This window comes from Lygodium microphyllum, chromosome 18, assembly GCF_053477565.2.
Source record: "Lygodium microphyllum isolate KBCC chromosome 18, Lygodium_microphyllum_v1.1.10, whole genome shotgun sequence".
Lineage (NCBI taxonomy): Eukaryota > Viridiplantae > Streptophyta > Polypodiopsida > Schizaeales > Lygodiaceae > Lygodium > Lygodium microphyllum.
The window spans coordinates 131,127,713-131,143,887 of NC_141152.1; the positions used below are offsets into that span (position 1 = coordinate 131,127,713).

General features: G+C 42.2%; 1 protein-coding gene across 5 annotated transcripts in view; it reads right to left on the reverse strand.

Annotated features, from left to right (window-relative positions):
- Nucleotides 1–1,656: 1,656 nt before the first annotated feature.
- The window catches only part of LOC148021385 (putative serine/threonine-protein kinase PBL25), a 57,933-nt gene continuing 43,414 nt past the window's right edge, over nucleotides 1,657–16,175 (reverse strand). For 2 of the 5 annotated variants that reach the window (XM_087699239.1, XM_087699242.1), the window contains 2 exons: nucleotides 3,452–3,553; nucleotides 1,657–2,197 (listed from right to left, as the gene is read on the reverse strand). In XM_087699239.1, coding sequence (XP_087555365.1) covers nucleotides 1,898–2,197; nucleotides 3,452–3,553 — 402 coding nt within the window. In that variant the 3' untranslated portion in view covers nucleotides 1,657–1,897. Of the gene's footprint in view, nucleotides 2,198–3,389; nucleotides 3,554–16,175 lie in introns of all 5 variants that reach the window. The other 3 variants (XM_087699241.1, XM_087699244.1, XM_087699243.1) reach the window with 2 other exon arrangements.

A 16,175-nucleotide genomic window follows, 5' to 3' on the forward strand; every position in this document is an offset into this window, starting at 1 on the left:
TGACTCACACTTGGTTTATGAAAGGTGGAAGTTTTTCCCACAACCTCAAGGACCAATAATATACCACCTCTTTCCACTAAAATGAGTTGCTCCATACAACCTCAAGGACCAATAATGTACCACCCCTTTCCCCTTAAAAGGAGTTGCTCCACAATTCTAGCATTTCTAATCTATTTGCTACTTTATGTCATTCAAAAAGCTACCCAAATAATCAATTCCATCTTTTTACTATATCTAGGTAGTGATATGTGAATACACTTAAAGGACCATCGAGGCACTTTTTTTCCTCTTTAGGAGGTTTTTTTCTCCTGGCTTGTATATATATCTATTCACCTTTAAGGCATACTTATTCTTATAAATCTTCTCTATTGATATCTCAATATACTTTCAGTTATGCTATTTTGAGCTTCTTTCTCTCTCCAAGCTATGTACTTAAATTGTTGTAATCCTAAATCCAAAAACTGGTATCGCAACAAGCTTCAACCTCTTAGACAAAGTTATTAACACCCTTCGGTTGACTCAAAATGGGATGAGATTTGACAAGCGTTCACATGTCGACAAATATTGCAAAGGAAGGCCAATAAGAGCTTGGTGTTGTGAGATTTTTTATCCTAGTTAATTTCAATCTCCATTTGCATTATTGCCATAATTGTGTAGAATTTTTTCTATCAATCATTTCTGCATGTAAGAACCCTTATAGTCTCCTTTATACTATGCTACATAGCACATGCTAGTTTTATGCATATTTTTATCTACATATTCAGCTTTTTCATCAAGTACAATCATTGGCCATGGCTAGAAACAATTATATATTCCATATGTTGGCTATTGAAAATAAGTTCAATGAAAGCAACTATTCATTGTGAGCTTACATGGTGTCATGTATTAGTTGCAAAGGGGCTTTGGAACATTGTACATGGAATTGAAAGACATCTTGGTGGTGTTTCAAAAGCTATAAATACAATACAAGCATTAGAAACATGTGATGTTGAGGATGTTGCAAGTTTGTGTCTTACTAGAGCTCATGCTAAAATATAATTAGCATGAGACATAAGGCTAACCTAGGCATCAATAATAAAAGTAAAACACATTTTGTGAAATGAAGCATCTGATAAGAAGCTTATAAAGAATTGATAATACTAGGTCATCAAGAATGAAAGAAGATACCAAAATCCCATGTCCACATCAAAGCCTCTTTCCTAATTTGCTTGGAGTCACCCTATAGTCTCTCCCATCTCCTATAGAGAGTATGCATAATCTTTGTCCAAATCCTAGAGTCTCTACAATGAAGAGTGAGATAGACAAAGCCTCCACAAAGCACAACTACAACAAGTCATTTGGTGCATTGGATGTCCAACATCTTGTGCCCCAAAGGCAACCTTGTAAAACACAATTAGATTTGGAAAGAGAATGGATACCCTTAAATCATTATCAACTATACCTTTCAATCAATATCATCTACTACTATTTTTAGCAAGAATGTGTTTAGTGCTACAAGCTAACAAGAGAGGTGCAACAACAAAACCAAGTTGCATGCCTAGAAGCAAATCTAATTTAGGTGAGAACTGAGAGGAGAAAGACGACAAGATTGCTTGTGCCCAACATCTAACAACTCCACAGTTACAAGTCCCACAAGCATGGCACACTGCAAACAACTGGCAAATTACAGATAAATATTACAAATCAAGCAATGAACACTAGAATCTAGATTCCCCAGATAATACACAGTTTCTTCCACGATGATCGTACCTCCCAAACCAGTGAATCAAAGGTTTCCACCTTACAAGCTTTTCTGGAATACCAGGCAACCTGATCAAGATTGATATTGTCATGGTTGGACGAGAATATACAACATTCCTCCATAGTTTACAATATGCTCCCAAGGCGTGCATTTGCCTCAAACATCGGTATGATACAGTATGGGAACAATACTGTCATCCTTAACAGACTGATCATAAGACGTGCTAAGCTTAGAAGACACATCTCCATCATATCTCATCCATTCCCTTAGCTCTGTTCTGTGTACTTCTTCTAATGCCTGCAGCACCGCATCAAATGGGGGTCTATGTATGCTTTGATATGCAGCACATTGCAATGCAAGCTCTCCCACCTTCTGTATCGATTCTTTATTTGCAATTTCTGTCATCTTCTTGTCTATTATGTTCTCAATAGTTTTGTTCTCGATGTAGGGCTTTGCCTGCACAATGCACAATTCTTTTAAGACTGTTGTAAAGGCTCAACACATTTACTCTCAAAAGGCTTTGCATGAATGCACAGAGCTAGAGCTTTTGATTAGCCTAGAATGCTTAAACTACAAGATTTGTCAGTGAAAACAAGATGGTTTTTGCTGGAGATTTCAGAACTGGGTCTTAATGTATATGAATGCTTTTGGAGTACTTTACAGTATCTAACAGACTCTTATTAATAAATTGTCTTTTCAGCATGAAAGAGCACACATTTGATCATTGCAAAGCCTCTGATAGAACTCTTACTGGATGCAGCCCTTCTATCTCCATACTTGGGATTAGCTGTTACCTCCCCGTAACCTGCAGATCACCCGTCCTCTCCTCTCCCTCATCAACCTCACTCTAATTACCTTGAACATCTAGCTAGACTAGCCTAGAGAAAGATCAGCCCAAAGCAGCCTAGACAGCCTAAACCTAACCAGCCTAGGCTCCTAATCACTAAACTAGCCCAAACCTAACTAGCCTAGGCTTCTAAACAGCCTAAATCACCAAGCTTGGCAGGGTTTTACTAAGAGTTCTTTTTCTAAAACACCTCCAGCCTCACAGCTGGGCCCTCCAAGAGACGACTTGACCTACGTAATACATCCATCAAAGTTTGTGTCATGTGCAGGTGGTACCTAGCTTTAGTACTTTTCATATATACCAATGAAATGTTATAAGTATGACAGTCCCTGAACTTAGGTAAATGAAGCACCACTCCTCTTATTTAAGTATTAATTCTTAGTTACCAAAAGAGACATGTCACATAAATGTGCAATAAATGGAAGAAGCAATAAGCATGCGAAGATAATCATGATTCACAGAGGACATGAGAACAAAGAGTGAAGACAATGAACACAAGACTCAATGACGAACAAGGAAATCCGTATCACAACCAGAGATATAAAGCATACCAACAGTGGACCCCTCCAGTGCTCCTAATTCTCTCTCTCCCTCCCTCCAGCACAGTGATATGATAAAGGAATGCGAGGAGAAGCATATATACACATTGTGTAGAGACCGACACATGACCCTAGAAAACCATGGTTTGACCAACAAAGTGCCACAAAGTCACTCCTGAAGTGGCCACAACCCCTCTAAATACAGGCCTATAATGGACTAATACATTTATGATATGCACGGTGCTAGTACAATGAAATATACATTAGGGTAGTGCTCGAAATCAGCCCATGAAAGATCCTCTGAATGTCCGTCATGTTCCATACCACGATAGGCACCAAAAGACCCTCAACATCATAGTACTTTCGACCACCACAAAAAATGCACCATGGATACTCCAACACAGCGCATGCCAATAGAGGATGCACCTGAAAAGAAGCATCAAGTCAATGTCAAATGTCAATCATACTTCAACCCTGAGCATAATCTGTATGTCTATCAGGCCTAGCCTTGCAAAAGCTCGACCAGTACCATGGATTCCCCTCCTGCCATCATGCCAAAGTGACCCCCCCAATTTAGATAAAAGCAATAAGAAAACCCACTTTATGTCACCAAATCCATCATGGACCTAGAGTCGAACCAGCTCATCGGGTTCACAATCGCCCAAAAAGTAATGTCCACAGAAAGCCACATAGTCCACCACATCATATACTAGCAAAGCAAGCATGCCCCACTACCACTCTCTCATTGTCCCTCTTGGCCCGAAACCATGTTAGGAGGATCATTCCACCACTATAGGGACAGGAGCATCACATCCAGCCATGTAACTCACTAGATGAGACTTAAAGCCATTGCAGAGGAGATTGGGAAAGAATCCCACCCGCAATAGCACCAAGCTGTCTAGGAGGCATGCATGCATACTCATGTCATAGGAAGTGTATCCATTTCTCTCTGTCACACAAGCCACCACAAAATGAAGCACTAGCAAGGAATGGGAAGCATCCAAGTTAGACTAGAAGCTATAGCTTGATGAGTGGCAATCTATCCACCATTTGAACGGATTAGCCATCCCAAAAGAGCATCATGTGATCCTCTCTCAAGGTATCGCCATCACTAATCCAGCTGCATGATCATCACCACAGAAGAAAGGAAACAACTCATCAGCATTACCCTAGATAAACCACCACCAATGCCATTGTAGAAGCAACATTAAGAAGCCTCAATGACTCACACCAAAAACCACCATCCTCTAAGAAAGCCTCCAAATGCACCAGAGACAGAAGAAAACGGCAAAAGGTCCTAATCCAAGCACAAGGAAAGATACTTGTGGCTAAAGTCCACATACTATCTTGAACAAACTCTCAGCTCTCAAAGAAGTCTCAAAGGAACATGATCAGGCCATGGTAAGTGATACGTGAAGCCATTAATAGAAAGGCCACAATGAAAAGACAATATGCCAAGTAGAAAGCAATAAAAAGGAGGAGAAAAAAAAGAAAGACAAAAAGTTATATTAACACCTGCAAAAGGCCAAGATGGCCTATGAGACCCAAACATGCAATACATGCGTGATGACTAATACAAAAGTTTAAAAAAGTTCATATCTAAAGAGAATTATGAAACTGTGTATACCATGACAAGAACATGAAATGGAAATTAAAACTAAAGCTAAGAGGCAAAGTAATCATTAACTAATCAGTGAAAGGATCTGATATAACCCTCTCTCAAGGACTAAAAGGACTAAAACTATGGCATCACAAGGACATCCTAGCCTCCAAGTATCCACCTCATGGACTAAAGCAGTATTCCCAATTAAAATGAGTAATTCTCCGAAGCGTTGCAGACACAAGTAGGGTATGGTTGCATAATTCCTTTGATTCCCTCTATGTCTCTTTAACTAGGTTGACAAATTTCCAAAAATGAGAATGGATTTTTGTGGTTCAAGAACTGCAGCATAAGTGTGCAGAGATGACTTTGAGAATTGATCCCAAAATCTAGAGGCTGCCTTCTTCCTTGCCAAAATCTAGAGATGACTTTGAGAATTGATCCCAAAATCTCTGTTAGATGGCATACTATTGGCTTGGGCTAGCCTATACTTGCACAAAATGATTATTTTGGAGTAACTTAACCTGAGAATTTATTATTGACTTTTGTGAAGATCCATTCTAGCTGCCCATCATTGGCCACTTTCTAGGTCTATGACTACTTCCTATGGATGGCCCATGAGTCACCTGTTGGGAATAAAGGGCCATCGTGCCTTTTATATGTGCACGGGTGTGAACACACCCTTAGCACATTGTACTTTCATACATATATCTATCTAAAAACCTAAAGTGGAACACTCGTCATTCTACCGAAAAACATGTTCACTCTCTACTCTCCTCTCTTGCACTCTCTCTGACTCTCTCACAGTGTGCAACGACTGTCTACCTCGATCTCCGCACCTAACCTTGCCCTACAAACTGGTATCAGAGTTGGTAAGACACAGCCAAGGTGCTGCAGGAGTTCGACGAGTAGCAGTTGAGAGGCAATCGACAGGAGCAACGGGCAGGTTGCAGGCAGGCTCGTGTATTGCAAGAGTCCAATGAGTAGCAGTTGAGAGGCAGTCGACACGAGCGACAGGCACTGACAGTCGATTGGAGCAGGCGATGAGCTGGACAAGTTAGTTGCGTGACCAAGCGGGCAACAACCACACGTCGATAGGCGCCAAACGTGGTGGGCGCGACGGCTGCTCGGCTGATGACGGGCAACGATCGCGACCAGCAAAACGGAAATGGCAACGAGGCTCACGGCAACCGACTGACGGGCAGAATTTTTCAAAAAAAGAAAAAAAAAAAATCCTTTTTTTGAAATTTCTTTTACCCGCTGACAAGGTTTCACGCACGTAAGCACAGAATCTCAGATCTGTGCAAAATCGGCTCAGAAATTTGGGGCTTTTCTCGAATCTGGGGATCTCAACACAGAATTGGACAATCTGACTCAGAAATTGCAAAGTCAGTGCACATTTGCCAGATTTGGTGTGAGCAAAATGCAACAGTGATATTTGTCTCAGAAATTGCAGGAATTTGTGACATTTTGTTCCCAACATTTGGGGCTTTTCATGTGCATGCAAAAATTGGGCTGAAATTGACCCAATTTCTCGACATTGAGGCACATTGGACCCCGTGCAATTTGGGGCTTTTGCGATTTGGGCAAAATTTGTGCAGCATTTGGTTATTTTATGTACATGCAGGTTGAATTCCGCGCAATTTGGACATCAACACTCGGTAAAATTTGGGGGTTTTGCTGAAATTGCTTTATTTTAGCAAAATTGGATAGTCCTATGCATGACTGAGGAAATGCAGATGTGTGTTTGACGCTTTGAGCACAAAATTTTTGGGGCTTTTGACCATTCGTGTCAAATTTTATGCCCGTGGGTATATGCACAACAGAAATTGCAGCTGAAATTTTGGGATTTCTCATGTAATGTGATGCACGTGCCCTTTGGAACAGCTGTAATCAATTGGATAATGCTGTAGCACTTGGTTTGGTGCTTCTGAAAACTTAATTACAGATCTGAAATCTGTACTTCTGTGTGGTCTTTTATTGCTGATTGGTACCTGTTTGTACCTTGGTCACTTGGGTGACAGTTTGGGCCTGCATTTACTAGTTTTTTAGTCACATTTGGGCTGAAAACCATGGCTGGCAGCAATGACAGCAGTAATTTGATGAATATAAAGAAGCTTGAAGGCGCACATAATTTTGCAGTGTGGCAAAAACAGTGCTACAATATCCTGTTACAAAAGAAGCAGGCAAAGCCGATCAAAACCAAAGGGGCAAAGCCTACGGACATGGATCAGGATGATTGGGATGAGTTGAATGAGCTTGCACGCTCAACCATAGAGCTATCGATTTCTGATGCCTTGCTCTTCAACATTGAAGGTTTGGATTCTGCATATGCTATATGGACTAGACTGGAAGAACTGTATGCACAGAAGAGTGCTGCAAGTAAAGTGTATTGGCTGAAAAAGCTTATGGATTTGCGTATGAAAGAAGGTACAGCAATGTCTACTCACTTGAGTGAGTTTTAACTCCATTTTCAGCCAGCTGGTTGCCTTGAAGTTCATGATTGATGAGGAATTTAAGGCTACTTTCTTGCTTTGCACTCTACTAGAGAGTTGGGATACATTCAGGACTGCAATTCTAATGTGATCCTTTTGTATACTGATGTAGAGAGTGCTCTACTCATGGAAGAGATGAATCGGCAGAACAATGCATCTAGTAAGTCTTCCAGTGCTTTGCATACTAGGGGCAGATCACAACAAAAGGGCAAATATGATGGCAACGGATGCAGTAAATCACGTGGCAAAGATATTGAATGCCATCATTGCGGCAAGAAGGGTCACTTTAAATGTGACTGCTACAAATGGAAGAAAGAGAAAGGAAAAGGCAAGAAGACAGATGATTGCAAGGAAGAGAAGAAGGACAGTCAGCCTAAGAAGAGCAGTGTAAAAATTGAAGAGGTGAATGTAGTCACTCATGACAGTGACAGTGGGAGTGATGTACTCTTTGTCTCTTCACATTTTGGTGCACATGCTCTACTTGTAGATATAGATGATGATATGCATACCTGGATTCTTGATTCAGGTGCTTCCTTTCATGTCACCCCTCATCGTGAGTGGTTTTCCGCCTATACAAGGGGTCGACATGGTGTTGTCCATCTTGGGGACAACTATGCATGTGAGATTGCAGGTATTGGCAGTGTGCAGTTACAGTTTCAACATGGCTCTGACTTTACACTTCGATATGTATGACATGTACCTCAGCTCAAGAAGAACTTGATTAGCACAGGGCAGCTAGATGATGATGGTTTTCATACCACCTTTGGTGATGGAAAATGGAAGATCTGTAAGGGATCTAGGGTTATTGCCAGAGGTTGCAAGAGTGATACGTTGTATCCACTTCATGTATCTAGTGTGCGTGACCATGTTGTTGCCGTGACCGAGCAGTTAAGTGTTTCTTTGTGGCATGGCCGGTTGGGACACATGAGTCAAACAGGAATGAAAGTGCTTTCTCGTTGGGGTTACTTGCCTTGTTTTCGTTATGCTGATTTTGACCACTGTGATCATTGTATTTATAGCAAACATGCACAGACTTCTCACAAAAAGTCTCTTTCTTTGAAATCTTCTCCTCTAGAGTTAGTACATTCGGATGTATGTCAAATGCTAGGATTATCTTGAGGGGGAAAAAATATTTTGTCACCTTTGTCGATGATGCTACACGGAAAGTATGGGTTTACCCTATTCGTAGCAAGGATGAAGTGCTTGACAAGTTTAAAAAATTCTTGGCATTGGCTGAAAATCAGACAGATAAGACACTTAAGTGTCTTCACTTTGACAATGGTGGGGAATATGTGTCCAAAGCCTTTCAGGCATTTTGTGACAGCAAAGGGATAAAAAGGGAGCTCACTGCCCTTTATAATCCACCCCAAAATGGAGTTGCAGAGCGTATGAATCGGACCATACAGGATAAGGTCCGTACGATGTTGTCTCATGCTGCATTACCCCATGGTTTTTGGGTAGAGCCTGTTATAACAGCTGTTCACTTGATTAATCGGTTACCAAACAAGTCTTTGGGGGGGGGGGGGGGGGGGGGGGGTTCCCAAGACGCATGGTCGGGCAAGCCACCTTTATATACTCATCTGAAAGTGTTTGGTTGCGAGGCTTTTGTGCACATTCGTAAAGAAAAACGTAGCAAACTTAAGCCAAAGTCCTGTAAATGCATTTTCCTAGGATATGGTGACGAGGGTGAAATGGGGTATAAATTATGGAATCCCGAGAAAAGGAAAATAGTACGCAGCAATGACGTTATCTTCCGGGAAGATCGCATGCACAAACAGCCCGAAAAGACTGAGGAGGTCTGTAGGGTTGTATTCCGAGAAGAAATACATTTTGGACAGTAAAATGTGTCCGCTGTACAACAGCAAATACCTGCTGTAAATGAACCTGTAAATGCAAAAAATGATGCTGGAAATGATCAGCCAGCTATTGCCCATGAAAATAAGCCATTACATGTGCAAGAACAGCTAGGGCAGCAAGCTATTAATGCTGATTTGCAGGCTGAAATGCCAGGACAGCATGCTGAAAATGGAAATTTGCAGGAACAGCCAGCAAACAATGACTATTGGGTTAGGAGATCGTCTAGGGCTACTAGACAACCTGACAGATTTGTTCCTGGTGCAATTAATGTGGCTGAGTATGTCATGTTGACCGATTGTGGTGAACAGTCTTGCTTCAAGGAAGCAAATGGACAGAAAGGACAGCAAGAAATGGTATAAAGCCATGCTGTTAGCGATGGAATCTGTTGAAAAACATGGCACTTGGGACTTGGTGCAGTTGCCTAAAGGGCAGAAAACCCTTCCATGCAAATGGGTTTACAAAATGAAGGTCACTTCTGGTTCCTCACCCAAGTATAAAGCAAGATTGGTTGCAAAGGGGTACAAGCAAGAGCATGGAATTGACTTTGATGAGATTTTCTCTCCTGTAGTCAAGATGACTACATTGAGAACCATTTTGGGCTTGGTTGCAGTTGAGGATATGGAGCTCATACAGATGGATGTAAAGACTACGTTTTTACATGGTGATCTACATAAAGACATCTATATGCAGCCTGAAGGGTTTGTTGAACAAGGGAAAGAAAAAATGGTATGTAAACTCAAAAGGAGTTTGTATGGGTTGAAACAAGCACCAAGAGAATGGTATCATAAGTTTGATACATTCATGCAGTCCCAAGGCTTTCATAGAAGTCAAGTGGATCACTGCTTATACATCAAGAAAGCAGCAGATGGTAGCCTGATTATCTTGGTTTTGTATGTAGATGATATGCTAATTGCTGGCAGGGATACTCATGCCTTGGATTCACTGAAGCAAAGTCTTCATGGCAGCTTTGACATGAAGGATCTAGGTGATGCAAATCACATTCTTGGCACGCGAATACTCAGAGATAGATCTAAAGGCTTACTCTATCTATCTCAGCAGGAGTACATCTCCAAAGTTTTGCAGCATTTCAATATGGAGGGGGTAAAAACAATTGGGGTTCCATTGCCTCCATATGTGAAACTCAGTGGAGAGGACAGCCCTACATCTGATGATGAGAAGGTTGAAATGGCCAAGATACCATATGCTTCAGCTGTTGGCAATTTGATGTATGCTATGGTTGCTACGCGTCCTGACATTGCTTTTGCAGTGGGAGTGGTTAGCAGATACATGCAAACCCTTGGCAAAAAGCATTGGGATGCAGTGAAAGATATTATGAGATATCTCAAAGGCACAAAGGAGTTGTGCATTTGCTTTGGAAAGCAGAAGACATCTGTTGTTGGCTTTACGGATGCAGACTATGCTAGTCATGCGGATTGCAGGAAGTCCACTTCTGGGTATGTGTTTATTTTCATAGGAGGAGCAGTCTCTTGGATCTCCAGGCTACAAAAGTGTGCCGCATTGTCTAATATAGAGGCAAAGTATGTAGCTACCACTGAGGCATGTAAGGAGGCTTTATGGCTTTCACGTCTGGTGGAAGAGCTTGGCATCACAGAGTTACCTGTTCTTCATTGTGATAGTCAAAGTCCCATCATGCTAGCACGGAATCTTGTCTTTCATACAAAGACAAAGCACATACAGGTGAAGTACCACTTCATTAGAGATGTACTTGACAGCAAGAGCATTGAGCTTGTCAAAGTGCATACAGATGATAATTCTGCAGACCTTCTCACGAAGGGTCTTCCAGCAGAGTGGTTTGCTCATTGCCAACAGATGATGGGAGTTGGATAGATATATTTATTTCAGCATTGTACATACCTAGACTTAGCTGATTCTTTTCTCCTCTTAAGGCACATTGCCTTTAGGTGGGAGGTTATTGGGAATAAAGGGTCATTGTGCCTGTGCACGGGTGTGAACACACCCTTAGCACATTGTACTTTCATACATATATCTATCTAAAAACCTAAAGTGAAACACTCGTCATTCTACCGAAAAACGTGTTCACTCTCTACTTTGCTCTCTTGCACTCTCTCTGACTCTCTCACAGCGCGCAACGACTGTCTACCTCGATCTTCGTACCTAACCTTGCCCTACATCACCATTAGGGCTTCGGCATTGCCGTGGTTTTAGAGGTTACATCGGATGCCTATTGTGAAGAAATTGCTAGCGTTTGCACTCATGCAACATAGAGTGTACGGCCATGACAGAAACAAAAAAGACACAGATAGTGACGTGCAAAACTCAAACTCAAAACGCAAATTTCAAAACTCAAAACGCAAAAACACAAACACAAACAAAGAGAGAAGGAGAACTCTGAAGTGAATGAATCAATGCAGTAAATGAATGTAACAGTGTATAGAATGCTCAAGGACAGAGCAATAGAGTGTCGAAGTGTGATGTCCACTAGAGATGAATCCCGAGTGATGTAACCACTAGTTGGAGATGAGAGAGTGCTAAATAATCAAGGGTAGTAAGCTGGTCACCAAAACACTGTAGTCAAAGGCTGAAATCTGGTAAACGTATCAATGTACCACCAAACAAGGCTGAAAACTGATCACCCAAGACAAGAACTCTTAGGCGACAATAGGAGAGGTGTTTGCTTATGTAGGTGGCCTGTTGGACAGCAAAAACATAGGTGCTGTAGTAGCCACTTGGTGAAAGAGATGGCAACAACCTGTCACATCTAGGTACGAGATGCTGAAAACGCAAGCTAATCAGATGCTATGATGACACAACAAACGGAGACCTCCAAACAGCAAGGTGATAGCTAGAAACAGGCTGCCTAGGGCTGGATAGTGATGGGTTGCAATCAGTGATGGCTGGACAGCAGACGGTAGGTGGCTCATGGCTGAAACCTGCAAGGTAGAGTGAGAAACTTGCACAAAAGGATGGGTTGAATGATGGGTATCATGTCTATTTATAGATGCGGTTGAACCCTCCCAAATTAAGGTTTATACAAAAACTCTCTTGAACCACTCTCCGTTTTAGGGTTTTCCATTAATTAACCATGTTTTGGGACTCTTTAAGAGACTATTAGCATATAATGCATTTTTAAGCTCAATACCTCCTCTCAAGCCCAAAACAAGGCTAGAAAGGAAGGCCAACCCTGTTTAATCCCAAGGCATCCCACCCCAAAGTAGCAAGGGCATCAAACAAAGGGTGCATGATGGCTACCCAATAGCCTACCAAGACTACAGAGCCAATGACTGTCTTACCAAGGGAGTCTTAAGTAGTCATCCTAGAGAGGCCAAGGCATCAGACAAAGGGTGCACGTTGGCTGCCCAATGGCCTACCAAGTCCTCCAAAGAAGGATGGAACCCATTGACTTTTATCTATTTATTTATTTTTTTGGTGAAAGATTAATTAGATATGATTTGTGGTTGATTAAGTAACTATGCCCATACGAGAGAATGAAAAAGGATGGTCAGGTCCAACACATCGTAAAATGAACAAGCTAATCCAACCACTCGATAGTGTCAATGACGAAGAAAAAGGATGATGGAGTAGTGGTGGGGGAAAGGCCTTTGCTAAGCCACATTGAGAATGTGCAAATGATGACAAAGTGTATGAAAAAAAAACTAGAGCAATGCAAAGCTAACCATGCAAGAGAAAATGGTTAGCCCCTAAGTTGAGAGATACCACATTAAAGGGTTGTTATAGCCCATAGATTGATGTTTATACTCTTCATTGGATACTATGGAACTTTGCTATTTCTATGAGGGTGCATTTGATTAATTTGATGATGTAACTAAATGTATCTCTCTATGTCTCATTGTAATGATTAGGCACCTGTTTGATGTTTTTGGAGATAAAATGATGAGTGTAGATTCATTAAAAAGTGGAGACACCTCACAATCCGTCTAGGGGTGCTTTAAAATGAGATGCATAATATGCTATATACTAAGAATGCTCATGCAGGCCACTTGGATAGTGTCCCTCGTGGGAAAATTATTCACTTATCCAAGCGCCCATTACAAACATAGTGAAATCATGCAATGCAAAGGATAAGGTACAACAAGAAAGGGAGGTCGATGGTGAAGACAAATGTCGAATCTTCTAGAATACCATGAAAGGGTAGAAATCTTCGCTCAACCTTGGATGTCGATGCCACAGGAGAAAGAAGAGCTTAATGTTGGTGTTTGTGTGGTGTCGAGAACCATAAGGAGGGAGGAAGATGAAGATGCAAATGAAGCACCCCGATTGAAGAGCAAGATAGAAGTCACCACCATGAAAGCATCAAGAGAGAAACTACACAATCCGTCTCAGGAGGGGAGACCTCCATGCTAGTAGAATAGCAAATCTCCTAGAAAGAAAAAACCATGAAGGAATAGTGCGCATCCCAAGTCTCTAGCCCAAGGACCAATGCAAACCTGCACGTTAACCTTACATCAAAATACAAAACCCTGCAAAAGAGATTAGAATCTACAAAACAAAGGTTAGTAGTGAGATGCTCCAAAGCGAAACAAAACACAAAAGTAAAGCAAATGAAAGAACAATGCAATGAGTGTGCATGTATGAGTGAATGCAGTCTCCTGCGGAGTGTGAATGATCTTTGTCCAGATCCTTGATAGAGTCTCTACTGTGGATACATCCAGAAGGTCAATAGCATGGCTACATCTCACAGCCTACATATACCACGCTATGATACTTGCAATCAACTCCCATCTATGGCAATGTCCTTGGGTCCACTGTGCCTGTGAGTAATCTAGAGTGGGAATCTTGCTCGTATATTGTCCAATGATGAGGAGTCAGCAGCTCCTTTGAACGTCCTCATAGCCACATGCTAGGCCTCTATCTGTGACCCATGCTATAGTCCCCCAAGGTAACCGCTGTAGAGGCCATGGCTGCTGGTTGTGCTCTGTTTGCTCATCTATAATCACCTCCCCAACTTGGTGGTGTAGCCAAAGAAGGCCACATCCCAAGGTCTATCAAGGAATGGTCGGATCCCTCCACACCCACTCTCCTGGATCCAACTGTAATCTCTATAGAGGTCTCCTTTCATAAGCCCAATATCTCCATCCATCAACCAGATAGGTAGCTGGGCTGGGTCAATGTGCCAATTCCTCTTGAAGTGAGCCACTACTCTGATCCTTTGTCTGGAGCATCCAATGAATGTTGCTTGGTCAAGGTCCTTTTGCTGGAGACGGCCATCCTCCTCAACCATAAAAGTAAATGTCATGTCTCTACTAGTCACAAAGACTACTAGAAGAATGTCCCCTCTAGAGAAGAGACTGATCCAAGTCTATGAGGTGTCTGTCCACCAATCTGGTGGAACACCCTCCGTCATAGCCTCAATCATAACTCTTGCTCCCCTAAGCCCCTATAATCTCTACCTTTGAGCCTCATGTGGTAGCTCCTGGAATGCAAACCACTCTTCCACTGATACAACCTGTAAAGAGAATCTCCCCCATGATAAGTATGTCCTCTATAAAAAGTGTGTCCAAAATCTAATCTCAAGAGGTCATTGAAGAGAAGAGACTGCCTTCTCTTTTCTTCAGTTGTAGTGGGGGTTAGCTAGTGGAGCCCTAGTAGTACAGATCTCCAAGCTCTGATAATAGCAACTGCAAATCTGACCTCAAAGCTCCTCCCTAGGTGCCTAGTCCTAATCTCCTGAAAAATCTAGTATTTGCTAGGCACCCATGGTTCTTCGTGTGTAGGTGTCATAGCCTGTAGCCTCCCTATTAGAAGTTTCTTCCAAGGCTTCTCACCTGGGAGCAAACCCTTCTAACCCACCGCGTGGGCCCACCATAACCTGTGACCACTCATCAGTGGCCAGCTCCAATGCACTTTTCTTTATATCTAATTAGTGCAAAGGAAATAAATTTAATAAATCATTATATAGACAAATTAATGAAAAAGGATACAAATTCTGTTTCTATAGAGTTGTGACAGGGTAGTGCCAGAAGCACCTTCTACACCTCCTCTGAAAAAAAGGGCCATCAAGTATCTGCTCATCTTGTCTATAATCACCTTTTCTGTGCTCTGCCATGCTATGTTGTCTCTCTATCCCTCTCATAACCTAGGGCCTACTAGTGGATCCAAGTAAAGCTATGTAGTAGTGTGTAGCCACATGTCTCGCCTCTAACGGGCCTTGTGCAATGGATCCATCTACTTTCCTTGGTCTCCTAACACCTTGTCTAGAGTGTTTTGGCCCTGTGGTGCAGAAAAAAATCTGTGTTAACCCAGACTAAGACCAGAAAGAAGTTCTTGCGTGAAATCTATACTTAAGTAACTGAATAGGTGAGTGGTCCGAGAGGGTCATGCCAAGTATGATGCCTGTTTGACCGCCCCTGTTGCAAGCCCAATAAACACATAAAATTGGTCAATCCTAGAGAAAATTATGGCTCCCACTGCCGTCTCTCTCTTGGAGAACTGAAGCATGCATGTGGACCTGCAAAACTCTGCTGAGAACCATGGAAACTGGCCTCTGATTTGAAATAGTAACTCCTCCCCCACAGCCTACTCTCCTCCTCTAATAGTTTCTGTGTATCTTCCTCTCCTGTCCTCGAAAGCCTCCACCATATATGAGTCACCCCCTACTATCCAATGATCCACATGTGGTAGGGACTAGTAGTCCAAAAATTTCTCCTATCTCGCTGGCCATTCGAGACATAAATGACCAACAGACCAATAAGTGACGACTCCACTCTCACTGAAACCTACATAGCTCTCCTTGGAATCACAATACCCCAATCTTGTACAGGCTAGGTCCACTGGTCCCCACTTCCCATAGCTACTACCCAATGAGTGTAACTTTGGCATGGCAATAGCTTCCCACAGCAATGAGATATCCTCTCTACCGAGAGATGGTGCTCATGCAACATGAGAAAATCAACTACTACTCCTACTAATGCTCTGTGCAAATCTTGTCTCATGAAGCTCTGGCCCTGCTTGAGGTGTCATCCTCCAAAGCCTTATATGTTCCGTAAGTGTATCCTCATAGAGTATGTCTCAACCTCTCAGACCGGCATGGCTCTGCCGCCCATGCCTGTCTTTGTTGTCTCCTAGCATAGACCCTCTCATGTGTCCTCTCTGCTAT